Source organism: Lutzomyia longipalpis, chromosome 3 (assembly GCF_024334085.1).
Source record: "Lutzomyia longipalpis isolate SR_M1_2022 chromosome 3, ASM2433408v1".
Classification (NCBI taxonomy): domain Eukaryota; kingdom Metazoa; phylum Arthropoda; class Insecta; order Diptera; family Psychodidae; genus Lutzomyia; species Lutzomyia longipalpis.
Genome location: NC_074709.1, coordinates 10,283,977 through 10,310,797, shown reverse-complemented (window position 1 = coordinate 10,310,797; position 26,821 = coordinate 10,283,977). Strand labels below are relative to the sequence as shown.

Below are 26,821 nucleotides of genomic sequence, written 5' to 3'. Positions count from 1 at the left end.
TGAAGACCATCCAATAACATCCAGCGAAATCTGCGACCTTTACAGGATAGGATTTTTGTATTTCAAAGAAATGAAGTCGATTGAAGGCATACTTGAACCAAACAAATAAGCCAAATAAGCCCATTTTGTTTATCAAGGCTAACACAGAGTCAGCCATCTTGAAAAAAAATGAAAGGAAACAAAATATTTGTTAGAAATGTAACGCACATCCATCATTTAATCATTTTTATCGTTACATAGTTATCACCATTGGAATGTTATTGAGTATAACTTGTTTTTGTCTGTTTTTGTTTAGTTAAATTATGTACAAGCCTTATGCTAGAACGGGAAGGGCACGTGCCCTATTCCCTGCTACTCAGTAGTCCAGTTCGTAGAGAGGCACATGCGGCCGAGGATCGGAATAGGGTGGCGCCTGGCGCCTAATGGCGGGCGGCAGGTGAACTGCAGGCCTAAGTTGTGACGATGAATAGTGAACGTCACCAGCAGCGGTGTAGGGTAGGCTGTATCGGCTCCGTTCTAGCAATTTAGCAGGAGCCGAGATGGAGTATCCTAGAGATGAGGGGGCACGACTAGGTGCAATGGGTTTTAGGGTTGGATTCAAGGCATCATTAAGTGTAACATCGTAGTCACTGTTGTAGATCTCTTCCAGTGTACTCTTGGGCACATCCACCTGGGGTGCTTGTGTTGTTCGTGGGCCGCTATATGTGAATTTCTGAGGAACAATTTGTGGTGGTTGATTGTATTCCTGGGGGAATCGCAAAATGGGCGGACTATGTTCCAGCATTCGTACTCCCGACACTGTTGATCCCAAATCAACGGGTACACTACTTTCCGTGACGACTTCTTTGGAATTTATTCCGACTGGCTGAAGCCCTCGCGGGAGAACGGGATTACCGCCACGACTTGGTAGGAAGGGTCTCTTAACCACTCGCACAACTGGTCGTACTACTTCCCGTTGTGCTACATCTTCTTGGATGGGGATTTGTGGTGGAGGATTTCTTGGTTTTTCTTCATACGCATCCTCAAGGTCTTCCTGTGGTGGTGGGTACTTTTCCCGACTAACTTGACGATACTGTGGTTCCTCTGGTATACTAATCCCTTCTACGTCTCTTCCTATCGATGGGACTTGCGGGCGCTGTGTTGATCTGAATGGAGTCTCAATTTGCTCAGGAGCTTCTTCTTTTTGTCTCAATCGGGCAGTCCCGAAAGAGAAGCTTCCAGACGATGGGATTCGACTACTAAATCTGTCAGATGTAAATTTGGGTCTCTCCTCCTCTTCGGATTCCGTTTCAGGAGCTTTAGGCGTTGTGCGAGCAGGTAGTACAGGTGGTGGTGCTGGAGTAGTGGTGGATGTTCTTAGTACAACACCTGGCTTCTTGAAGGTACTCTTTGGCCGTTCATCGTACTCATCTCCGTAGTATTCATACTCCTGTGGGCGTCTGGGGGGTAGATTAGTTGGTTCCCTTTCCTGAGGTCGTCGATTTTCGAATTTTTCAGGAATTTGCGGAGGCAGTCTTGGCTTTTCTGTTGCTTCCTCTTTAGGTGCTTTTGCCGGGGGTAAAGTTTCCACGGGTGCTTCATCTTCGTACTCATCATCGTAGTATTCCTCCTGCTGTGGCTCAATTTCCGGTGCTTTTGTGCTTGTTGTTGTGCTATATTCGTACTTTTCACGTTCATTTATTGGCACCGGACGACGAATCTTGGGTGGTGTACGCGGAGCAAAGAGCAGAGGATTACTTCCTCCACTTCCACTGGGGCGGATCTTTGTGGGTTCCTCAACGGTCTTTGCTGGTTCCTCCTGAATTGGGCGCTTGATCACTTTATCCTCATCCTCCTGATGTCGGGACTGCTTAACTGGTTCATTTGGACGGCGATCACTTTGTGGTGGTTTCCGACGATCCTGTGCAGGTCGACGATCCTCATCGTGATATCGTCGCTCCTGTTGTGGTCGGTAGCGTCCTTCATCGGGATTTCGCCTATCTGTGTATCCTCGTCGATCATCGTAGGGGCGACGGTTGTCTTCATGACGAGGCCGATAGCGAGGACGTTCGAAGCGTCGATCGTATTCATAATCATCGTCCTCCATTTTACCCCGAGTCCTATCGGAATTGTAAGCAGGGCGAGGTTCGTATCTGAAAAGAAGAAAAAATATTGTGAAGATGTTCTCCTCTATGACAAGAAGTTACAAGGGGACTTTTAGGATACTCTACAACGTGAGGTCCGTTTTAACCAGTAAAAGTATCATGTGATTGTGATTCTTACCGATCTCCCTCCTCGTAGTCATCATACTCCGGCCTCCTAGGTCGTGGTCTCTGCTTCCTTCGTCGATTTATCCTTTCTTCGTAGTAATCATCATCGTACTCCTCATCCTCGTAGTAGTAGTCAAGCTGTGGACGTCGTCTACGGTAGGGACGTCGATATGGTCGTCCAGGTCGTGGTCTCGCAGCTGGAGCCACAGCTGGTGCAGCCGTTGTTGTTGTGGTTGTTGTTGTTGTCGATGGCTTTTGCGTTGTTGTCGTAGCTGCTTCGTAGAGAGCATCATTCCGATGGAAGTATTTGGGGGAGTTTTTGCAATCCACCTCCGAGACAAAGTGGCAGATGAATGTCTTCTGGTCAAAGGCTGTGAAATTGGCACACAGGAAATCATACCGGATCCCAAAGAGGCAGTGATGGTACAACTGGAATAAAACAGACATTACAATAGCAACATCTTTCGTGGGTATGTGCCAATATAAACTAGATTTTTAGCTTCCTAAGCGTAATTGGTTAAAATACAATCCCAACTAAACGATGCGGGGTTTTGCAATTATCTCCATTATTCTCTCTTTCTCCTGCTGGGCTTTTCGTTCGCAAAAATGCACACAACTTTGAATGGATCGCGTGCAAAAAAGAATTGTGTGGTATTGAATTCCTTCAAGTGAAACCACAAATAAATTGTTTCTCAATTCTCTCTTTTACCCTCAAATCTCATCCAAAATTCCCTCCACATAAGTTCTACAATATTCTCTAAGTTTCTTCACCCAAAAGACATAATATTGATGTAAAATAAGATATTTTTACAAGAAAAATTTGTAATTACCGCAAGTAATTTGCAAGTTGAGGACAAATCTCAAGGGAAGTGTTTTTTATTCATTCATGCTTGAATTATTTTAATCGACTTACAAAGTCTTTAAACCATTTTTTCCTTCGTTTATTTTTATTGAAAAGAAACATTTAACCCATGCTAACGAGGTCATAGATCTGCTGTACCTAGGACCTTCATTTTCTAGAATTTGACTAATAAGCCTGAAAGAAATATAATTCCTGAAAATAAAATTTTTAGGCCCCATGGGGGCGTCGGTAGACACCGTATGATATATCATACGTTTAACGAAAGGGGGTTGAAAAAATTCAATTTTTTCTCGTGTTGAAGCAAAAACTTTAATTAATATAAATGAATAAATTACATAAATTATGTTGAAATTAAGTATTCTGGCTAGATTTTGGACCAGAATTAATTAAATTGATTCAATAGAGCTCCAATCCTTGGGTTTTACAATCAACTCACCGCGTTCTTGTAGAGTTCTAGCTTTAAGAATATAGAAACTGAACTTGTCGTGATTACCACAGTTATTCTCATCGCTAACAGTTGCGTAGCCAGGAAGTAAAATAACCATCTCATGTTGCGTGGTTTGCTCTAGGACGGAGACTTCTTGTGAGCATTCTGTCAAGTATCCGGACAGAGCCGGGTGTACTATCCTTCTTCGTTCTCAGACCTACAAAAATCAAGATTTTCGCTATAATTTTTATATTTCCCGGTATTAGATACTTATTAATACTTACGATGTATCTGATTTCGCACTTCCTGGCATTCCTTTTCACTGCAATTTATATTTTCACTCCCAAATCCTTACACCTTCCATCGCAGAAATAAACTCGCACTATAACCTAAAAAGTACCTCAATTCAACCAACGTATGATATATCATACGCAGATGTTTATCGCACAAAATAATTAAATAAATTGTTGCCGGAGACGGATATTTTAGTTAATTCATAAAGTTTTATTAATAAATAAGAGATTTTGCACAAAATATTGTAGAGAAAAAAGGAATTGTCACTTAAAAAACACACTTTTTGGTTCCCGGACAACATTGCAATTGGATACACTTAGATTTTTGTCAAAAAATAACATTATTTTATGTTTTTGACACCCAGGAAAATTAATATAAAGAGTTAAGGGTTTATAAAAGTGGAAAACACTAACCCGGAAGGAAATTTTTGCGAATTCGCGTCACAAAAATTAATCAAAAACCACCAATTTTGCGTATGATATATCATACAAAAAGTGAGGATGGGTTAAGCTTACCTGACAATCATATTTTACGGACGCATAGAAACCATCGTGAAGACCGTCGCATTTGAAGTCAATGTCTTCGAGGTCTGGCACAGAGTTCAGGAAGGGGTAGTTGGAGAGATTGTAGCCATTGAGTTCTCGTGGGAGATTGGGATCCCAAATGTAGTCAATTTGTGGTATACCAGTTAGGGCGGGTTTTGTCGATGTGTTGTTCTCTGATTTTTCTGTACCCTGAAAAATAATTTTAAAAAAAAAGAGTTTTTGAAAGCTTTTTCGTAAAACTATGTACATAATACTTCTGATAATGAATTTCAAGCTCCATATAAAAGATTCTTAATGGATAAAGAATGAAAATTAATTATGAAATCATTAAAATTTTAAGACATCAAAGCTCAAAGTATTGTACCTAATTAATTAGAAAACAAAGAGTCACAAAAGAAGAATTCATTGTATATTCCCTCTTCATCCGGTGTTCCCATTCACGTTTATGATTGAAAATTAAATATTAAAAGATTCGCAAATTTATTTTTGATGGGAAAATTCATCTGGGCATAAATTCTCTAAGAGTGAAAAACTCCCGTGATAAACTCCTAAGGGCTTCAGCGCTTTAAAAGAAACGTAAATACCGGGAAAATCTTACGAGAGTTTATCACGGATGTGTTATTTTTCTTAGAAAAATTTTTTCCTGCAAAAAGCCTTCAGGAATTTATCACGGGAGTTTTTCACTTTTAGGGAATTCATGCCCTGGAAAAATTATGCATGTGGGAGGAAAAATAATTTTTCAAACATTTAAATCATTTGTTCCATTGAACAGAATAAATGGAGAAATTAATTTTTTCACTGTGGCAAAAGAATCGTAAATATTTGTTAAATAAATGATAGTAATAATTCACTGAAATTATTGTTACGCATAGGCGGTTAAATATAAATATCTGAAGAATTTTTATTAGAGGCGTAGCCCTTGAAGATTAACTCATCCCAACACATTTCAAATTTTACTTTAAAAAGAATTTTGTGGTTTACACCCGCTTATAAATAATATAATACCTTAACTCTTTATAGAATCTCTTGAAAATCCCATTATACACCCATTATATGGGAAGAAAAGTTAATTAAATTGAAACTAATTAAAGTGCATAGCAAAAAGCAAATTGAATTATTTCTTGAGGAGCAATGCTTGGAGTGATGCTGTGAGAGGAGGAAATTCAATTTTCATGAATTATAAATCTAACTTAAGTCTGTCACATTTTCGTACATTTTATACGAATGGAAAATCTTTCATGTGGAAATCGCCACAATTTCCTTTTTGTGAAATCCTCCTTTTTCCTCCTTCCGTGTTATGGCTTTGAAAGAGACAAACTTTTGCGGAGGATGTTTCCTACCACCACACACTATTTAATCCACATAAGAGCATAATATAGAGTAATAAATATCATCCAGCTTGCACCACGAGAAGTTTGTACATATGGAAATGCAGTGCAAGAGGAGGAATTAAAATATATAATAATAATTGAACATTGGACGGTGAATTCGTGCTCAATGAGCGATTAATCACTTTACCATTTTCGCTGTCGATATGGTTTGGTAACAGTTAAGTTATGCAAACAATATTTCCCCGGCGCATTTATTTAATCATAATTTCAAGTGGCCAGAGACACTCGACATTCTCCCCATACTGCTTCTTTAGCATTTCCTGTCCCGCTAAAAATCTCTTTGTACACCGCGAGGTACAAAAACCATGGAGACGCACACACCAAGTCTGCCATCGACGTCTCTATATTTCGCCGGATGAATACATAAAGAGCCCTTCTGTGGCCTCTTTACCTCCCATTGAAATAATATTGAAACCATAATGAATTTATTTATATTGAGCGAGCTTCTCTCATTGCCAAAGCGTGATTTTGAATGTCACGGCACTGCATAAAAGATAAATAAAAGCATCACCAAAGAGGGAAAAAGTTAATATGAATTGTATGTATTTCGGAAAAAGAAATTCCAGCGCATCTTTGCATTCATTTTATACAAGATATGCTTGAATATAAATGGATTGTAGGATTTAATTCAATTTGTTTCATTAAAAAAATGTTACATTTTAACTTTTATTTTAATATCATAAAACAGCAAGGAACTCTGAGATATTAATTCTTCCATCTTTCATTTGTATAGGAACGTACTAAAAATGTTCGTAAATTTCCCAATCAAAGGGTGTTTGTTTTAGATGTTGGCGAATGTTTTAGTTTTACAAGCTAATCATCAAAATATTTCCGAAGACCTAAATATTTGACTTCACATGAATATCTTTTGCTAAAAAACGAACAACTCAAAACTGAAAAAAATCCAAAAACCTATTTAAGACTTTTTAGATTGAATTTAGTCTTTTTTTAGCTTGAATTTAGAACTCTTTAGCTTGAATTTACTTATCGGCTTGATTTAAACGTTTTCATGCCTGAATTTATCATTTTTATGCTTACATATTTGAATTTCCTTGAATCATCCTAATATTAGCGAATAATTATAATCCAAATATTTCCGTAGATCCGAATACTTTTGCACAGATAAACCCCTCTTGTGCCCAATTATTATGACCATTTAGTAAGAAATCTTTCGCTCTACAAAAAAATTTAGTCAAAAAGTCTCACAATTAGAGAAAATCTCAAATTCTCAGAGGATTAAAAGAGAATAAAGGTCATAGTCAGCGTAAAAAGTTTTTTATTTATATTTTATGAATTTTTATCGTAAAAGTCGTCAAAAGAATCTTTTATCATATAAAAAACTTTTACGCAGAATATCGATTTTTTTATAATAAAAATTTTTTTTAAATTTTTTTTTTATGGGTAAAACCTTTGAAATGGTCATTCAAACTACTCCATAAAATTGTGAAGAATTTATCGAATACATGGTGGGCAGAATTGGTTAACTTTCTTTTAATTAATTGAGAGCCAAATGAACTAATCTAAATCTGTATCGTCGTAATGGAAATTTGTAAATATTTATTAATTTATCGGTAGGGGAGAGCGGGATTAAAAAAGTCACTTAAGTGTTTAGAAAAGGCTAAAAATATCATATTTCCCAAATAGATAAAGCGAAATGTATAGCTCAATTCTTTAGGATATTTCTTGCCCTAGAACTCCTTCTCAGATCATTTTGTTCTATCTAGCTAGGAAATATGATATTTTAGGCTTTTTCCAAACCCTTAACTGACTTTATTAGCCCCGCCCTCCCCTAATATCAAAGAATTTGGTAATTATTTTTAATAAATAAATTACGTAGTTAATCAGCAAAAACTGAATTTTGTATAGCGGTCCTACATAGGTCTACTGACCTAAAGACCTTTGGGTGAGGGTTGGGATTAATAAAAAAAGAGCAAAAAGTGAACAGAAACATGATTTGCTTTGATAAGTTTGATAATTTTAGATGATATCGATTTCTGTCAGATTCATAATTTTTCACATCATCAAACTTTATAAAAGTAGCATAAAACGCTCATAAAAGGACCTCCAAAACTGAAAAAAATCGATAAAAACTTTTACCCTGAATACCTGACTAGTTTTTTATGGTGAATACCAAAAATCTTTTATCTTTTACGATGAAGATGGACCTAAGAAATCGCAATTTTTTAAAATTCCATTACAGTCTTTAAAGAAAATTATCCTCGTGAATCTTTAAGATTTTTTTAAAATTATTTTCTTACTGTTTCGTCCCCACTGGCGCTCGGTTCCTCATCTAGGGGTGCTTCTGTGCTTGTTGTGGAGGTTTTACCGAAGATGAGGGAAGTGGCTTTCACGGCATCCGTGTGAACGGCCAGAAAAGCCGCCAAGAGTGTCAGCAGCACCAGCCATCGCAGCAACCTCTCCATTTCTCCCAAACCAGCTCCAGTGATGAATCTGAAGGAATTTTCAACAACAAAAAAATTGTTCCAGTTAATCAAATTGGTATGTTTGTAAAAAATTTTCTTATGTAATTTTTTCTTTATTAATGAAGAAGCGTAAATTATAAAATTTTAAAGAACTTTCAAAGAGGAAGAAGAAACAGGCAGTCGGAAATTTACCAATTCTTGGAATAATTGTGAGAAAAATCTGCGAAACAATTGTTCATTCTTCATGTTTATGGAGACGGGGCCTGAATGGCGATAATTGCAGCACTTGAAGTGCGTTTAGTACCAAAAAGGCGTTTATGAGTCGTTGCCGTATGTGAGTCCATGACACAGAAAAATTATAATTCTCTCTCTTTTTTATGCTTCTAATGACTCTCACTCTCCATATAGATGGTTGAATGCATTGTAAATGGTAGAATGTGAAGATGCTGTGATGAGGAATTTTTCTATTATTATGTATAATGGGAGAGTTGAGGAGATGAAAAAAAAATGAAACAACAAACTTGTTGGCTTGTGCTGCGGTATTCATGGCATGAAGTCTGGTGCGGAGGTAACAAGTGGATTTTTGTGTACATACAAAAGGTAGACAGAGGAGTATGGTACAATATGGTCGAAGGAGGAAAACAAGATAAAAGCCAGCAATGTGAAGTGTGCAATAAATTTAAACAAAGTTAATACACAAGAAGCAAAAGGGGCTCGCGAATGAAACAAAAAAAGAAGGCATTCAATTGCAACAAAACAAGAGTTGAATTTATGAAGAGCGAGCAAAAGGTAATATATGTACAACACAGCGAAATATAAAGCACATAGTTTGTAAGAAAATGGCTCAAGTCAAAGTTGATTGCCTCGATTTGATGGTGAGAGAGTGAGAGGGTAGACAAAAAAATTATTAATTCCCGTATCAATTCTGCTCAAGCGTTTAAAAGTGAAAGTGTAACACGCAGACCCCGCTCTGTATACAATGTGACGACAATCGCGGGTCTCGTACAATTTTTCGCCATCATCTTCGTTTAGCAGTTTACATGGTCTCTTCTATAGCAACATTATGTGCACATAATATGTTTTATACATAACATATTGCTGTCCATCTGGTCGCATGCCCTAAGCAATCCCGCACGCTCCCGCCCGCCAAAGTTTGTTTTCCAATAACTTTTATTGCAAACACACTGGGTCAACAAACTCTTTATTGTGCTTACGCCAAAGAAGATCGTGCTGATCTCAAGGTCGAATTTGGGAGATTATGGAATAAAGAAAAGAGACAGTCTTTTTGACTTTCAAAACATCTTTCAATTCTGGGTCAAATGGAAAGAATTAATGATGCTGAAAATAATTATGAGAGGCATCAATGTACAGCGTGGATATTAAATTTATGAATATTTCTTTATCCTTTTTAGATAAACAGAAGAGTATCAAAGGGAATAAGGTATATGAAACAGAAAGTACGGGAAATTATAAGAAAAAATCTTTTTTTCAATTATTTATATATTTTTCATTGATTTTCCTCAAATTTTCCAATCGTACGACTGGAGAAAAAAATCTCGTTAACCCTTCGTTTGCCATGTATGTAAGGTAACTGACCCTATTAGCTATTTTTTGTGCTACAATAATAGAGGTGAAGCTTATCCGAGGAAAAATTATGCAAAGATGATTTTAGAAGCTCAGAACTCATTCCGGAAGCGTCGGCAGGGAATCTGTGACTTAATCCAGCAGAATTAAAACTACTTTCTCCGAAGCTTTCGACGCAGTTTGCGCGTCTTCCTCAGTGATCAGTAAAATCTTTTTTAAAAAGTTGTGAAAAATCCAAAGCCCTCGAATGCATCGTCGAGCGAGATATAAGCGATATTGACGCAATCCGCCAAAGTTAGATTTTACTGACCGCCGAGGAAGACGTGCAAACAGCGTCGAAAGCTCAGGAGAAAGTAGTTTTAATTCTGCTGGATTAAGACGCAGAGATTCCCTGCCAATGCTTCCGGAAGAAGTTTTGAGCTCCTAAAATCCTCTTTGAATGCTCAATAATTCTAATACGTATAAGGATATTATTTTGGTATAAATCCCTTAATAATTCGGCTTTGCATTTAAGCTTACTGGCTTCTTTAATTACATAATTTTCATGGATTTTCCGATTTCCTCCTACATGTTCGTCCACAATTTATATTTTATTTTCATATAAAAAGAAAAAAACAATTATTTTGAACTGTTTAACTGAAAAAATCACTAAAAATCAATAAAGAAAAAAAATTTACTTTAAAATGAAGAAAAGTCTTCTTAGAATGTACCAAGAAGAGTCAATTAAATATCATTTGACTGAACAAATTCGTTGATTTTGCGAAATATATCTATAGGGTTTAATTCAATTAGAAAATTGATTCTATCTTAGCTAGACAAAAATTTAACTTTAAAAATTGAATAGAAATTCTTCTCTAATCATCAAATTGATGATTTATTTAGTACATATGCTCTTGCATGAAACTTAGGACCATAATGTAGACATATCCCTGTCAAGTAAATCGTGTTCTTTTTGCCTTCTCATCGAGGATTAAGCAACACAGAAAACATTTCGAAAGATATAAATGTAAATTGCTCTTAAAGTTGGCAAGAGGAATATAATGTGTACTATCGTTTAATCAACCGATCTACCGACGAAATACATTTTCTCATATTTTTTTTCATTACCATCTCTTTTCTGTACCCCACAAATGATTTGTAGGTTAAATTGCGCAATCACACATCAGGTGCAATAAAATTGAGAGTGCTCAAGCTTTTCGTGAGAGACGTTTTCATATAATAATAAATTAATTGATCAACTTCTTGCACCAATTTACACTCGTGCACCTCTATTTAAGAGCTTTCAAATGGCCTAATGTTTGTGCAATTTTGCACCATTTCAATTTGAAAGGGAATTATTTCACTTTTGCCCCAAGAGATGAGGATTTATTTATCCCCATTTTATGCTTTTAGTGCAATTTTTCCACACACACACACTGTCTGCTACACAACAGGAAGTGAATTTCTGTCGTGAATTACCAACATTAAAGAAGAAAAAAAAAGACATATAAACGATAAACAAATAGAGAACTTGAGAGTTTCTCAGCACACAACACGTGGGGAAAATTATAAAGCTCCAGACACAATGATGTTGTGGTGTTTTAGAGATTTAAAATATGGGAAATTTAAATATGCTGTGTGCTTGAAAATAATATTTAAATATGATTATTTTATTGTGATTGTGTGAGGTCCAGGGGCAAGAGGAAGAAGACGTTTATTCAATAAGAAGTTTGAAATTATTAACATTTTTTTCTATCTCTGTTATAACGTGAAGAATTTTCAACTTAAAAATCTCATAAAAATCATTCAGATTACATTTTATACGGCCTAAATTGTATTTAGTTTAAAAAATATGATTTTCTAGACTTTTTTACAAGAAGAAAACTTCAATTTTAATGACCAGGGGCTGAATTCTCTAAGAGTGAAAAACTCTCGTGATAAACTCCTGAAGGCTTTTCGCGGAGAAAAAATGAGGAAAACTTAACGTGAGCTTGATCCTCTAAGAAAAATAATGCATCCGTGATAAACTTCCGTAATATTTTCCCGCTTTTCCCGTTTTTTTTTAAGCGTTAAAGCCTTCAGGAGTTTATCACGGGAGTTTTTCACTCTTAGAGAATTCATGCCCAGATATGTATACATTTCTATGCTTGTTATAAAAATAGTTTGTGTTTGGGCTTATCAAAATTTGTATTTCTTTATTTTTTAATCTCCAAATTAATATTCTTTAACAAACTTTAATAAACTCTGCTACAAACTATTTTTTTGTCAGAGTACCTTTTTTATTCAAGCTATTAAAAGATTTAAAAAACAATAATGAAGTTTTCTATTCATAATTGTCGAAATTTTTAACATTATGCGGCTAATTGAAAGTCATTCAAAATATCTGTCTTGTGTTAGATATATTGCGCAAAACGCGCCAAACATTCTTTTTCATTCATTTCACACATAACATTGTGATTTTTTTTAACTAAATCCGAAAGATTTTAATTTTTATAAAATCTTGACATTATTTGCAGGTGCGAATTTCCTTGGATAACTCTTTGTGAGGATCTCTGATGCAATCACGATGATATTTGGAAAGCTCGCAACGATATCAATTGCGCTATCGCTGCCGATTGAAATGTAAACCGCGAACGATGGTGGATCTTTTTTTTTGTAACACACTCACCTGTGATTACATAAGGCAAGTCAAAGAGTTTGAAAATGATAATTTACCCATCAAATATTTGCCCGAATGACATCCATTTTTTTTCTTACCTCCGCTTTTATATTCTTTTTTGTGTGTTGAACTTGAATGAGTTTTTTTTTACGTAAACGTTCCTAATGAGCGGCAAAGGTGCGTCTTTTGCAGAAAATGTCACCGCGGATTGTGTGAGGTTTTTTTCACTTCAAAATTTTTTTTCTTATTCGATTTTATAAACGTGATTCAATACAGAAGGGAAATGATGAAATTTTGACCAGTATTTAGTGACATGATTGCGTTATTCAAAGTTGGTGTGTTGGGTGTTAAAATTGTTAGGTAATTTGCACGCGACTCTAGACCTCAGCTATTTAGATACCTTTGCAGGTCTTTCCTCTCGAACACGGAGAGAGAGATTGCCTCAGAATGTGCCACACTACTGTTGGAAGTTTCGTCATCATAATTTTTGAAGAAAAAAAAAGCTCCAAATTATCAAGGAGGTGGGCTTCTATGCGGTCTCTCTAATGCTACTTTCGCCATCGCGCGCGCTTGGAGACAATTGGTATGGCCAGCAGCATGACCGCGAGGGAGGTCATGCTGGTTAAGGGATCCAGGAAGTGTGGCATTGAATTGCGTGAGTTAAGAAATAATACAGCCGCCATGGTCAATTTTGTGCTCCACAAAAGACCCAACAGCAGTGTGAAAATTTTGTCTCTCTTTGGACATTTCCTGGTGACCTTAAACGCTTTAAATTGGCTTTTCCTCCCAATTCACATATATGTAGCATAGCTACCTGTCTCTCTTATATTTCCTTAATGCAAAAAAAAACTTGGCTCACACAGATCTCAAACTGTTTGTAATTCAAAATGAATCCACAAAGGAGGAAATAAAGTGTTTCGCTGGCTGTGAAGAAAAAAAAGAAAACTTTCACAGGCTAGTAGAATTTTTACTTAAAACCAATCGCGTCAATTCGGTAGCTCGAGTGGAATTTTTTTGCAAGAAAAATGCACTCAACAAATTAGTCAGAGTGACACGATGGAGATGTGATTGAAATTCCAATAGTGTTAGGTGTAGGCACATACAGAGGAATAAATGGTTGGGCCACTATAAAAGAAACATTAAATAAGCTGTGCGTGGAAATATAAATACCAAGAGAGTGTGAAATGTTTGCTTTTGGCTTTCATTTGTTCGGTAAATTGACCACCTTAAAAATAACCATCCCAGTGTCACGCTGATTCTTTTCGCAGGCGTACACTCAGGAGTGATGGATAAAACACCCACCCACGGCATGATTTGTATATGAATATATTTTGTAAGCAGTTTCATAAGAAATCTCAGCGACAACAAAAAAAAATCAATTCGAGATGTAAATAGGAAAACGGTAGAAATACCAAACTGACACCATCGCAATGTAAAACTTAATAACTCTTACTTGATAGTATACATATAACCTATTATGGAAACGTGAAGTAACATTGTGAGACAGATTTTTTTTGTTTAAACTGTGAAAGTCTTATTCAATTTCATGATATTCATAGAATTTATTTAAAAAATGAAACTGTTGCTGCTTAAATTCTTCTTAAAGAAGACAGTTTTGTAAAGGAACTTATTTGATTCTGTACGGGAAACCCCCTTATACGAGGAATAATCGAAACAAACGTAATCTGTTAAAGAATGAAAAAGAAATTCACTAAAAGATGATATTCTTCAAAATCTTAAAAAAAAAATTTTCTTTCAAAAATTCTCTGTTTTAGTGATTATAAAATTGTAATTTCATGTAGCGGATTAACACGTGAGAAGTTTAGCTATCAACAACTATCAATCTCTCAGGTGGAAAATCATTGGAAATGTTGGAAAATTCCATCAACTTTATTTACCCCACTGATGACTATATTTACCCGCCGATTAAAAAAACGTTAGAAGTGGAAGGGTTCAGGAAAAGCTCGAAAACTCATATTTCCCGGGGAGATAGGGAAAAGTGGTCTGAGACAAAGTTGTAGGCCAGGAAATTTCCTTTAAGAATAATCTATCGAGGAAAATTTCTTGCCTTTGGAGAATCCTGGAGATAAGGATTTATGAAAATTGACTTTTTTGCCCCGATCTTCCCTACTTGAATATTTTTCTTTTTATTTCAGACGCTTCCATTTAATTTTACACGGAACTCCCTGACTACCTGGCGTCCCCATCACAGCTGGGGTGAGTACAAGAAAACAAATTATTAAAATTCTTGGACGTTAATTGTTTTGCATCTCCCATAAAAATGTCTGAATCATCTGAATATATTGATACGTATTTTTTTTTAAACAATGTCATCAAAATTGCAAAACATTTCTTCACTACAATCTCCGCTTTTTTTTTTTTTTGATAATATGTGAAAAGATGTTCAATTTTGTATGTCATCTCAATGCAAACTAGTGACATTTTGTGCTGACACATTCAATACAAAATTCATTTTTTAAAGATATTTATAAACTTGTTTTTTCTGTAACATTAAATGAATGATATTGTCATGTTTGCAACATAATACGATGTTCTCTTTATATTTAGATCATGTTCATGTTAAGATCATTAGAAATGTGTTTGAACTTTGATAAATTAATACTTCTGTACCACACATGAGAAATAATTCTTTTGAATTGGGGCTACTTTGTACTTTGTGCAAATTAATCTCAATTGAAGAGATCGATACTGTGAAAGATCTTTTATAAGAGAATAAGATATTGACAGCTTGGTTTTTTTCTAGTCTGACTAAAAATGAAGAATTCTACATATAAAATCTTCAGAGACTTGTCTGAAAGATTTATTCAACAGAAAGTCATTACACGATTAAAACACCAACTACCAAAATCTGATAATAATTTTTAAGTTGTAAGAAATAAAAATATTTGTGACAGAATCGTCACTAAAATTAGTAAATTGGTACAACATAAATTTTGAAAAAGAAATAATTTGAATCGTTTAAAAAACTAAACTAAACTAATTAAAAATTTATTGACTGAAATGCAAAAAAAAAGCCAAAACCTACGAAAGGTACAATCTGTCTCGAAATCCCTTTGGTTAGCCCAGAAGGCTTACATTACAATCTTTATTACATCGTTCGCCTTTTCAGAAACGACGTAATGAAAAGTACATTAAAGATAAAATATTTGTGCTACTTTTTTGGTCTTGTTCCAGATTTTTTATCGTTTTAATTTACAATATGTATAATAAAAAAAATATTGGTGCAATATTAATACTGGAAATTACCTTTTTGTCGCACTACTGAACGAGCACTTGTCACATTGAAGATGGAATGTGCTTTCTGACTCTAAAAGCCAATCTTAATTGCCAGTAACTTTGTTTTTTCTTCTTAAATATCACTGTGAGAGATTTAATTAGGCAATTTTATTCGTTGAAAAAAAATTAATTGCATTTTATCGGCGTTTCCAGTGAACGATAATAAATTTTCAACGCACTTTGTGCGATATTTTGCGTGAGTGAATTTTTGATGGATTTTGATGGTTTCTACTTTAATTGCGCTTTAAGGGCAATTAATTTAGGAAGTTGGCGTACCTTTCTGTTTTGCTGCCGTGTTTTGTGTGTAAATTGGATAATATGAGGGTGACTAGGGGCTAATTTGAAGTTTTATTTCTTAAAGAGTAACTTATCAATTAAATCCAATTTAAAGAAAGTATTTAATTGTTGGGTTTTATTGAATCTTTATCATAAGGTGTGGTCCAATAATTTTAAAAATTTCATTGGTACAAATTTCAAAAGCGGAATTATCAAATTTTAAATCAAAATTCGGTAGAAAATCAAAAACATTTAATTTTTCCTATTTCAAATTGAATTTGAAAAAAAGAACTTGAATCTCCATTTAATCATTAACTACTAATTTTAAACATTTAGTGCTTTTTCCTCCCTATTTTCACATTGCCTAGCGATTGAATTTTGTTGGAAAATCTTTTATTCTTTTAAGGAAGATTATTTGAACAAAAAAGATAATTTTTGGATGTCGTGTTACGTTCGTACTTTGATTAATTGCTGCAACCAAATGAATTAAATTTTCTATTGTCAGTTTTTTTTTGTAATAAAAGAACACATAAGTACATTACTTTCATGTTGAACTTTTAACTATCGTTTTATCTCAATTTTCTTTTGTATTTCACACCACATTTTCTCAACTAAAAGCACAGCTGAAAGAAGCACTTCACATAAGTCAATGGACTTTTATAGTTGATGTATTAGAGTATTAAAAAAACAAAAAAAAAAACTGTCAGGGTACAATGTTCTGGTTATTGTGTAAAGAAAAGAAAAGCCCCTCTGAAAATATAAAAAAAGAGAGAGAGAGAGAAAGACTTGAATGTGCGATTGAGCGAGGAACCTGCGCTTAGAAATCTTTTGATGGAATATCCCGCCAATTTTCTCAAGTCAATGCGTGATCAATGTCGAATGGTGGTCTATTAATTATATCAATAAAGTCACTGGCAAAACGAGTTTGATGCTAAGAAATGATTTTAAAGTAACTCGTTGACTTTTTTCCCACTCATTCCAAACTCTTTGGCAATTTCACAATGCTCCGTGTGAGCGCGCGGGAATAAAAAGTGTCGATGATTTAATATTTTGATGAGATTTTTTTTCCTCAATCACTTCATTTGATATTCATTGGAAATGAAATTAATTTATACGATTCAGGTGTTTTTTTTTCGCGGTTTCAAGAGGGGGAGGAAGGCTTCTTGGAAGAATACTGAAAGAAGAGTTTTTTTTTTGTATTCAATAAGCCAACAAAAATGTCACAGAGCAATAAATTCAATAGGTTGTTTCTCTTTTTGTATCACCACCATAGTATCTAATTTAAGAATAACTTAACCTTTTAATGTAAAAGATGGGTGGCAAAAAAACATTTTTCCATCATGTCCCAGAAAATGATTTTTTTGAATTTCTGAGTTAAACAAAATAAAACAGAAATTGCGCAAATAACTCCAGAAAATTATCGCATAAAAACACGAAAAAAGAATATTTATGAGGCGAGAGTGACGTGCTGGGACGTCAAGGGGGAGGGAAGAAAAGGCACCTAATAAAAAGTGAAAAGATATAGCGTTAAAAAAAACCTCCAACGAAATTTCAATGAGACGCTCTGCTTCAACAATGGCCACTGAATAAATCATAAATTTTACAAAAAAAAAGAGTTGAAAATTCACTTGAGATTTTAATTAATCGCACTCAAATTTTTGTGTTGATTTGTAGGAGATTTTCATTTTCAATTTAATTCAGTTGGTTCGCGTGTCATAAATTAATATATTTTTGCTTAAAATCACCTCCCCTCTCCCCTCTTTAATTGTTTTAGCTTTTTGATTTTTGTGGTCACTCTCACGTGTTTGTTTGCCATAAGAAGGTGTTTGATGAGTCGCATTTACTCAAGAGACACACAGTTTAACCGATGATCAGTGATTGACTCTCGCATAAAGCTGCGCGTTGATTTGTGATTGAACGGAGGGGCAAAAACTTTCAATGAGAGTTCAAAAAGATATAGAAATTTTGCTCGTTTCATTGCTTGAAAGTTTTCCTCATTCACAAAACAAACTTTTTTTTACCTATTGAAGCAATTTAAACTGCTTCGCTTTTTTTTTATTAAATAGATGTTTTCATTCAATAAAACTGAAATGTCGTTGAGGTTCATATGATTCCACAGGTTTTTAGTTCATTGTGATAAAATAACAATACTAAATTGTCGAAATTGCTAAAAAGTAAAGCAAATTTTACTTTTAATATTGTATTTGTGTCTTGTGGCAAAGTATTTATTAAAATTAACGAGAAGATAAATAATTAGAATAAAATTTACAACTTTTGAAATATTTTTATTGGAAGTATTATTCATCAATTTTTTTCTTACGTAATATTTCTTTCAAAAGAATCACAATTAGGAGAAAAAGATAAAGTTTGATCCTAGTATATAAAAATTGATTTTTGAGACGAAGAAAGTCAGTGAGGCGCTAAAGGAGTTTATTCATTTTAAGCATAATTTTCTATCATCAAAAATTTTATAAACCTATATAAAGACGAAAAATATTGTGGCCAATACACATTAAAGAAAATCCATATGTAGGTCTGCTTTTCTATGTCAATGCATTCTCAATCATTTTTAGCAAGAAACTTAATGCTCAAAGAGACAAAAAACACAATGGTGACGTCACTGTTTACAATTTTAGGTAAATCTCTGCTGAGCTTTCCTACAGGATCTCTCAGTTGAAAACAGAATCCTTTTGACGGTTTCTTCAGATCACAAGAAGACCAAAAGAGCGTTTTAGCGCAAAGGAGTTTATTCAGGCCAGTATGAAAGATGATCCTCTATCGCAGAACAATTTTAACCCATTCCATCTTGTAGAGGATCAAAAAACATTGAAGAATCGCGAGCGAAACTCCCTAAAATCCACTGGGATCACATCGAAAAGTGCAAATAAAAATTGCAAAAAAAATCAAATATTGCGACGCCATTTGACGTTTTTATCACTATAAAAAATGTTTGAAAACTTTTTAGCTGTGATTCTTTCTTCAAAGAAGCACAGCTTCTGTGTACACTCTAAAATTGAAAGTCGTCAGATCGGGCTCAAACTTGGGATGAGCACGAATTAGGGTCCCTACATTCCAAAAAACGTATGCGCCAAAAATTGTTCCGTCCGGCCGTCCGGCCGGCCGGAACCTTTTGCTAAATTACAAGAGAACGGTAATAGATAGAGACTTGCGGTCAACGGCAAAGTTCATATATCGAGTGGAGGACATCCGATTATGATGTCAAATCCAACCCCCCACCCCTCCGTCCGCCATTTTGAATAACCTATAAATTTTGTTTTTGCTATATCTCAGGCCGTATTATAGCTAGAGGTCTGAAATTTTGATATGTTGTAGGGGCCATCAAGACCTTTCCAACGATACCTCATTTTTGAAAATCGGTCAAGCCGTTTAGTCAATATGGCCGCCACAATTTTTCATCGAAAATCGACCATAACTCGAGAACGGCTTGACCGATTTTGATCAACCCGGGCTCAAATGAAAGATATTAACGAGCCCTACAACTGCTCGGAACATCGCAAGTTCAAAAAATGTCCGCAAGTGGCGCTAAAATCGAAAACAAAATTTTCGATGAGTTTTCGATTAATATCTCGAGCACCGCTTTATAGAATTGCTTCATATTTTGATATGTTATAGTTGACTATAGTATCTATCACCATGCCAAAAATGAAGAAAATCTATGTAGCCGTTCCGGAGATATCGCGTTTTAAAGTTTATATGTCGTATCTTGAGTTGCATAAGTCCAACGCCCCGCGAAGCGGGGCGTTTTATATATACACATATAAAATAAAATATATAAAAATGCATAGATATACATTATATATATACATATAAAAATGCAAAGATAAATATATATATAAACTGCAAAGATAAAAATTAAATATAGCATGGATGGAACAGTATAAAGCGAAAGAACCGTAAGTAAAACTTACGGGCTGTGATTCATTCTTTGTCAGTGAAATGTGAAATTGACGGAAAATTGAGGATGGGCAAATTTTGAGGAAGGCTTTCTCGCGTACCGAATCACAGCCAACGCCCACGATTAAGGCTTCTCACAAATTATCTGCGCGTTGGCTGTGATTCGGTGCGCGAGAAAGCCTTCCTCAAAATTTGCCCATCCTCAATTTTCCGTCAATTTCACATTTCACTGACAAAGAATGAATCACAGCCCGTAAGTTTTACTTACGGTTCTTTCGCTTTATACTGTTCCATCCATGCTATATTTGTAGACTTGTCGCTCATTTTCCGTGGAGTTTTTTTCTAGTCAAAATAAATGTTTATTATTTTGTTTCTGGAGTGATTTCTACGTCTGAATCTGTGAAATCTTCTGCTCCTTGGAAGTCTGTGCATCTAATGATACTCTCAAAGCACTGAGAAAACAAACTCTTTGGGAGTTTATTGCTGTGAATAATTTCATGAGACTTCCGGATGTCTTTCTTGATAATCTCCACGGTGTGGAGGGATTTGGAGATTATTTCCAGGAATTGGAGACTTGCTTGTGGTGTTTCAGCCTCCTCGAGAGCGGATGCAACAAGGAGGAGGGCATAGAATCTCTGTTCACTGCCCATTGATTCAATTTCAATGCGTCGGAGCAAATCTTTCGCTTCCGGAAGTCCCAATTTTTACAGCAAAACCTCATGCGAATTCTGCAGAAAAGATCTCTGAGAGGCAAAATGAAAGTTGAGAATCACTTTTGTCAGCTCCAGGGAGTCATTGCTCTTGGGAAAGATGAATGGGAAGACGGTGATGAAGATTTTGTGAACTTGCTCAGTGTTCCAATCTCAGAAGGAGACTTTCAGGAGCAATGTCAGAAATGTCTTCCGTGCTGGTCATGATTTGCTTGATGACTCCGTCGAATGTTTCCGGATACTGACTACTATATTAATTTCTACATCTGAATCAGGTATATTGCGCTGGATGGGATTCAACTCGGTAAGATTTGCTTAAATTCTCACTGCCGAAGAGGCCCAAAAAAAATGTAAAAAGATTTGTTTTGATTCGCAAGGGGCTGGTTCTATCATCCTCCCTCAGCTTCATTTCGCAGTGGATTACCTGATTCAGATGAAGAAATCACTCCAGAAACGAAAAAATAAACATTTATTTTGACTAGAAAAAAACTCCACGGAAAATGAGCGACAAGTCTACGAAAAAGTTTTCAAACATTTTTTATAGTGATAAAAACGTCAAATGGCGTCGCAATATTTGAATTTTTTTGCAATTTTTATTTGCACTTTTCGATGTGATCCCAGTGGATTTTGGGGAGTTTCTCTCGCGATTCTTCAATGTTTTTTGATCCTCTACAAGATGGAATGGGTTAAAATTGTTCTGCGATAGAGGATCATCTTTCATACTGGCCTGAATAAACTCCTTTGCGTAATTTAATATATTTTAGAAGATTTACGTGAAAAATTTTCTTTGTTGGCTTTCAATGCATTAACAATTCACTAGTCAAACAATCTTAAGTTTTCTTAAATTTTTCTGAAGATTCTTAAAAGTTTCTTAAGAATGTTTGAGTTTTCTTAGGTTTCTTTAAAAAAAAATAAATTTCTTAGGAAAAATTTAAGATTCATAAGTTTTCTCAATGGAAACTTAAGATTTCTTAAGTAACTCGAGCAAAAGGAATATTTTTGATGATTTTTCCGAATTCCAAATTCCGAAAGTTATCAGAAAAAATGATCAAAAAATGTGCATTTAGCCTGATTCAGCCTGACTGAAGATATCGTAAGTTACGCTTAAGAAAACTTAAATATCTCAAATGTTTCTTATAAAATCTTAGATTGCCTTATCTTAGATTAAAGAATCTTAAGAAATCATATGAAAACTTATGACACTGAGCCTTATTCAGCGACCAAGAAACCCTTGAAATCTTTCAATTTTGTACTGAAATTTCAAGCGAATTTCAAAGGTTCTTTAGACGCTGAATAAGGCCCATTCTTAAGAAGTCTTTCTTAAGGAATCTTAAGTCTCTCTAACTAGTGTATTTCACCAATCAAGAACTTTTCTAGGCAATTTTTAAATAGAACTTTGCGAAAATTAAAAAAAAAATGGGCATATCTGGGTTAAATCTATATGCATCTATCTCTTTCAGTTTATACTCCTTTACAATGACCTAACTTTGGGGTCATCCACGATCAGGTGGACCTTATGGAGAAGGTCTAGAGCAGAGTGTTGTGGTTGAAAATGGTTATTTTTTCTTCTAATTAGCAAAGCACATTAATAATAAAAATAGTAATAGCGGAGAGGCGAAATAATTTGTTCCGCAACATTGTGAAGAATTTAGTTTCACTTTGAGCCAATCAATACAACAGAGATACTTCTTTGACGGTGGTTATGTTTGTTACACAATTTTCTTGTCACGCTGTATTTATTATGAGTATAAGGAAACTTTGTTGAGAATTATAGGTAACTTCCCATACAGTGAAGTGAGATATCGATTTATGTGTTGAGGTCTTTAGCAGCAGCAACATTGAATGGGAATTAATTTTATTAGAAGGAATGAATTTTGCAGAGGAGATGAAAACTAATGTACGAGGAGGTAATCCTTTATCTAATTTATAAACTTTTGCGGGGAAAAGTAAAGCAAATGAAATTAAAAACATTTTGAGGTGGGGAATGAAAGTTATCGTGAGGTGGTTCATTGTGCCACCGCTCATGTCTTTTTGAGATTCACTCGACAAATTAATGTTGAAATCATTTGGGTGAAAATTCGGTGGCAATTGCTTGGATGGTGATTGATGTGAGGAGATTGATTGAGATATGTTCACATATGGTCAGATAAATGTGGGTTAATTCCGTTTTCAATGGGAAAAACTTACGCGATTCAGCTGAGGACCAATGCAGTGATGTCTGTTGCCAGTATATAGTAGATTGGTTCGCTCGGTTTCGTTGGTGTGCAGATTATTATACTAAAAAGCGCGCCAAGTCTCTCGTTCGCTTTAACTTTCACATTAACACGCTCGTGACGTAAGTTTTAGTCTTCAACTCCCGATGGATTGGTTTATTAAAGTTGTTGTTGACTGTTTTTTTCGGGGGAATTACATGATTCAACCCCAATTTGCCTTTGAGGGGTCTCTTCTGGTCTTACCTCCAATGACACACTTCCAGAAAATTCACTTTTATTCCGACACTTTTTGGGGCTTTTCCTCTTTGATGAAAGTGAATCACCCACAATAGTACTCAATGCATGAGCAATGTATGAGGGATGAATGGATTTTCGATGGGTTTTCTTTTTCGATTTGCAACTTTAAAGAGAGTTATATATCTACATATGTAGCACAGGTAGTCAGTACTGAGATGGTTGCATAACAATTCCACACAGCACACAATTGATACGAAAAATGTGCAACAACTGCGGTATGAGTTGCTACACAGGTCGGAGCGTATGAAAATCAGTGCAGAAAATCACTCTCGCACCACTTACTTTGGTGGAGCTTTTCACTTTACAAATAATATGCAATCACACTCTGCCTTCTTCGAGCCAAAACCTCAAGGATTTCCACACACTCACACACAGTTAATGCACCTCACTTTTGAGATTCGAAACTACCACAATTCAATATTAAATTTTGCAAAAGAGACAAAAATTCCTTTCATTTGCACAGCACCAGAGTTGTTGTTGGATTTTATTCCAATATACAAGTGGGGCCGTCTCCTGTGGGCTTTTTATCCAGCTGCCCAGCAATTGCTGCAAATAACATCAGCAATTCTCCACGGCACGTTTGTTTTCCTGTTGCAGAGAAGGAAAAAAAAAAGAAAGGAATGCAATTAACCAACTTGAGTAGGTGTGTTCTGTATAAATAGCCACCACAATGCCCCAAGTTTCCGCAAGATTGCAATCAATGCATAAAAGACTCTATAATAATCAAGTTTTTTTTTCGTACTATGAGGGTTCCCCTTGAAAAGTTTTCAAGAAGGGAATTAATCTGTGCAATGAAGGAGGATTTTTTTTTAAGAAAAAAAAACAACCACAAAATGAATATTAGTTAAAATTAATTAGTTTTTTTCCCTTTCGGGGATTTTATTTGTTTTAAAATATTCACAAAGGGTGACAAGGGAGGGGTGTAATTAAAGGAACTAAAGAGTACACCTCATATCTCAAAGTAGGTAAGAAAATTAGGCAGTAGCGCAAAGCATCCTAAAAGTTCAAGTGGTTCAGGTTTCTTTTCTTTAGAAATCAAAATAAATTATTTATAGAACAATTAAATAAAGAAAAAATATTTAATCTATTTAATTCTATTCTAAAAGATAAGTGATTATCAAACGTTAGAAAATAAACTTCAAACGTAATAAACGAAGCTTTACGTTTTTTAAAACATAACGATGCTACAAAAAATAATAGAGAAAAGTATAGGTTCTGATAAAAATCTTTTCTTTTCTTTTCGAACAACTTAAAAGTTGTTGTAAGATTTTGACAGATGGAGTTTTTATATCATTCTGTTGTCATATAAAAAAAACAAAGAATTAGTTGTGGCAGAAATGTCAAAATGAACTTTCAAGAGCTCTGGAAAAGTAATTTTCTTTCAGAAACTCGTTTAAAGAAAGAAATAAAATGTCAAAATCTTAAAAGATATTTTCTAGAATACCAAAAATCTTTTAACTGACGAATTGTAAGGAAAGAAAAGATTTGTATCAGAATCTACCCCAAAAACAAAAGAAAGTCTTCTCTTAACTGATTCACTACAAAAAAATGATAATCCCATTAAATAAACGTCAAACGTTTAAAAAGAAACGTCAAACATTCAGTGTGAATTATCAAATGATCGATAAGATAACAAATTAATATTAAAACATAAAAAGAGAAGTATCAAACGGTAGAAAAAGAGTAAAACAATGGGAAATTAGTGTTTAATATTGTAAGAAGAAATGTTAAATGTTAGAAAACAAAAATTAAACGTTAGAAAAAAATGTAATAAGTTGGGAATTTAACGTGAAAGATTACAAAAAGATACTTCACACGTTAGAGTTGTATAAATTGTCAAAAGCTGGTGATTTGTATGCAATAAGCGTTTATTATATACTGTTTAACTCTTTAATGACCGTAAAGAATTCAAAGAAAACGTTGTATTGATTCTTAAAGTGTTAAATTCGCTTCAAGAACTTCCATCATAACTCTAGAATGATCTCCTTTTTTTTTAACAGTTTTTCTTTTTTAATTTTGGTCTGATTTTTATATCAGAAGATTTCAGTTGTTTAAAATACTAAACTCGATATTTTCAATCACCGCTTTTCTGAAAGCTTGAAATCTATGTTCTTCCTAAATCTTCCTATTTTCCAACACAATATAATCTCGTATTTTTATTCCATTCAACTCAACTCTCTTGGAATTTCTTTTTATTCAAGTTAAAAGTTATAGAATCTAGATTAGAAATTTGCCTCAAGAAAATATTATGCAATGACATGACATGCTTAATATGCTCTAACTATGTTGGCTTTTATATAAACCATTCCAAAAATTCGTAGTGCGAGACACACTATACTTGCACTTTCCAAATTAAACTTTAAAAAATGAACGGGCAATGTTACTCCTCTATGTGTATTTGTACATAATTTCCTTCCTATTGTAATGTACATAATTTTGTGTTCAATATCTCTCCCTTGATCATGCAATAAAAAAAAATACTTAATATTTTATTAATAAAACACTTTGCAATTACCGAACAATGAAATTTTCCGACAATAACCTTAATTGAAGAAAAAATTTGCAAAGAATGTACCTGTGCCAAACAACCTTCAGGTCACTGGCTTTCCTACTTTTAAAGTTGAGAGTAACACAAATTTCACAAAAATTAATATCTTATATAATGCCTGGACAACCTCTCTGGAGCAAGGTGCAAGTATGACCCTTGAAAGGGTTTCATTTCCTCTTCTTTCCACCTGAATTAACATATTTTCGTATTTTCTCTTCACGTTATGTTTTTTTTTTTAAATTTCTTGCAAATCATCACCCACAGCAGTGTGAATTTAGGCATTTAAAAGGAAACTTTTATATCTACTTTTTCTTAAGATTTATTTAAAAAATATGACTTTGCAAACATTTTTGAATTGAAAAGTTTTTTTTTATGAAAAAAAAATCCGCAATGCTCCAATTTGTTTATTCCGTGGTGCAATTTTGCAAGTAAAAACTATTCTTCTGTGGCGAAGAGTGAAATCGCGAGCGCAAGGAGAAAAAAATTGCTTTGAGCTCAAACTCACTTGGTTGGTCACACTGTGGGCAGCCCCACAGTCTCTCTCACTCTACTGTATCTCTTGTGAGGTGAAAAGCGTTCCTGGATTTTCTTCCAACACTCTCAACAATTTCTTTAATCCGCAGTTTTTTCTTTAGAGGAGCAAAATCACTGAATCCCGGAGGAAATCTCGTCACTTCTTTTTCTTAAGATAAAAAAAATCAGGCGGAGCGGGGGAACGTTTCACTGTGCCTCTGGGGCGCGCGCGCTCGTGTAAAGGTCTTGTACACTCGACCACTGCTGCTGAAAGACTAATAAACTGCTTGCTTGGAGCTCTTTGGGTGTTGGAGCCAAGGAAAAGTACCTCTCTCTTTTTTTCCACACTCAATGCAATCGTCCATTCGCGCCTGTGTCGGTGCGTTGGGTGCTCGTCGAAACTTTTGTACCATTTCTTGGGACGCGCAAATCTGAAAGAGCGCGCGAGCCATGCAGAGATTGATCGTGCGGTTGTGGAAAATGCGCATTTTGCGCTCACACCTCCTCAAGTGCACCACACAAACCAAAGGGGGCTGTATCTGGTGAAGAATATTATGTCCCCATTGAAGGAATAATGTTGGATTTATTAGCTGTAAAGTTAAAAAAAAATAATTTTTCAATTAAAAACTTTTTTTTTTA

General features: G+C 34.8%; 1 protein-coding gene across 1 annotated transcript; it reads right to left on the bottom strand.

The window, feature by feature from the left end:
- Positions 1 to 186: 186 nt before the first annotated feature.
- LOC129791817 (titin-like) lies at positions 187 to 26,695 on the bottom strand. Its single transcript, XM_055830357.1, has 6 exons — positions 26,175 to 26,695; positions 22,799 to 23,709; positions 8,027 to 8,219; positions 4,348 to 4,566; positions 2,263 to 2,678; positions 187 to 2,132 (listed from the first exon to the last, which is right to left on the bottom strand). The coding sequence occupies exons 3-6, from the start codon at positions 8,189 to 8,191 to the stop codon at positions 356 to 358; spliced, it is 2,577 nt and encodes an 858-aa protein (XP_055686332.1). The 5' UTR covers positions 8,192 to 8,219; positions 22,799 to 23,709; positions 26,175 to 26,695; the 3' UTR covers positions 187 to 355.
- Positions 26,696 to 26,821: the final 126 nt, after the last annotated feature.

Excerpts from the sequence above, each read along its gene's own strand:
- LOC129791817 (XM_055830357.1), bottom strand. The coding sequence starts at position 8,191 with ATGGAGAGGTTGCTGCGATGGCTGGTGCTGCTGACACTCTTGGCGGCT. Across the intron at positions 2,679-4,347 it reads CCGTAAAATATGATTGTCAG|TTGTACCATCACTGCCTCTT; the intron begins GTAAGCTTAACC and ends GTTTTATTCCAG. Across the intron at positions 2,133-2,262 it reads GACTACGAGGAGGGAGATCG|ATACGAACCTCGCCCTGCTT; the intron begins GTAAGAATCACA and ends TCTTCTTTTCAG.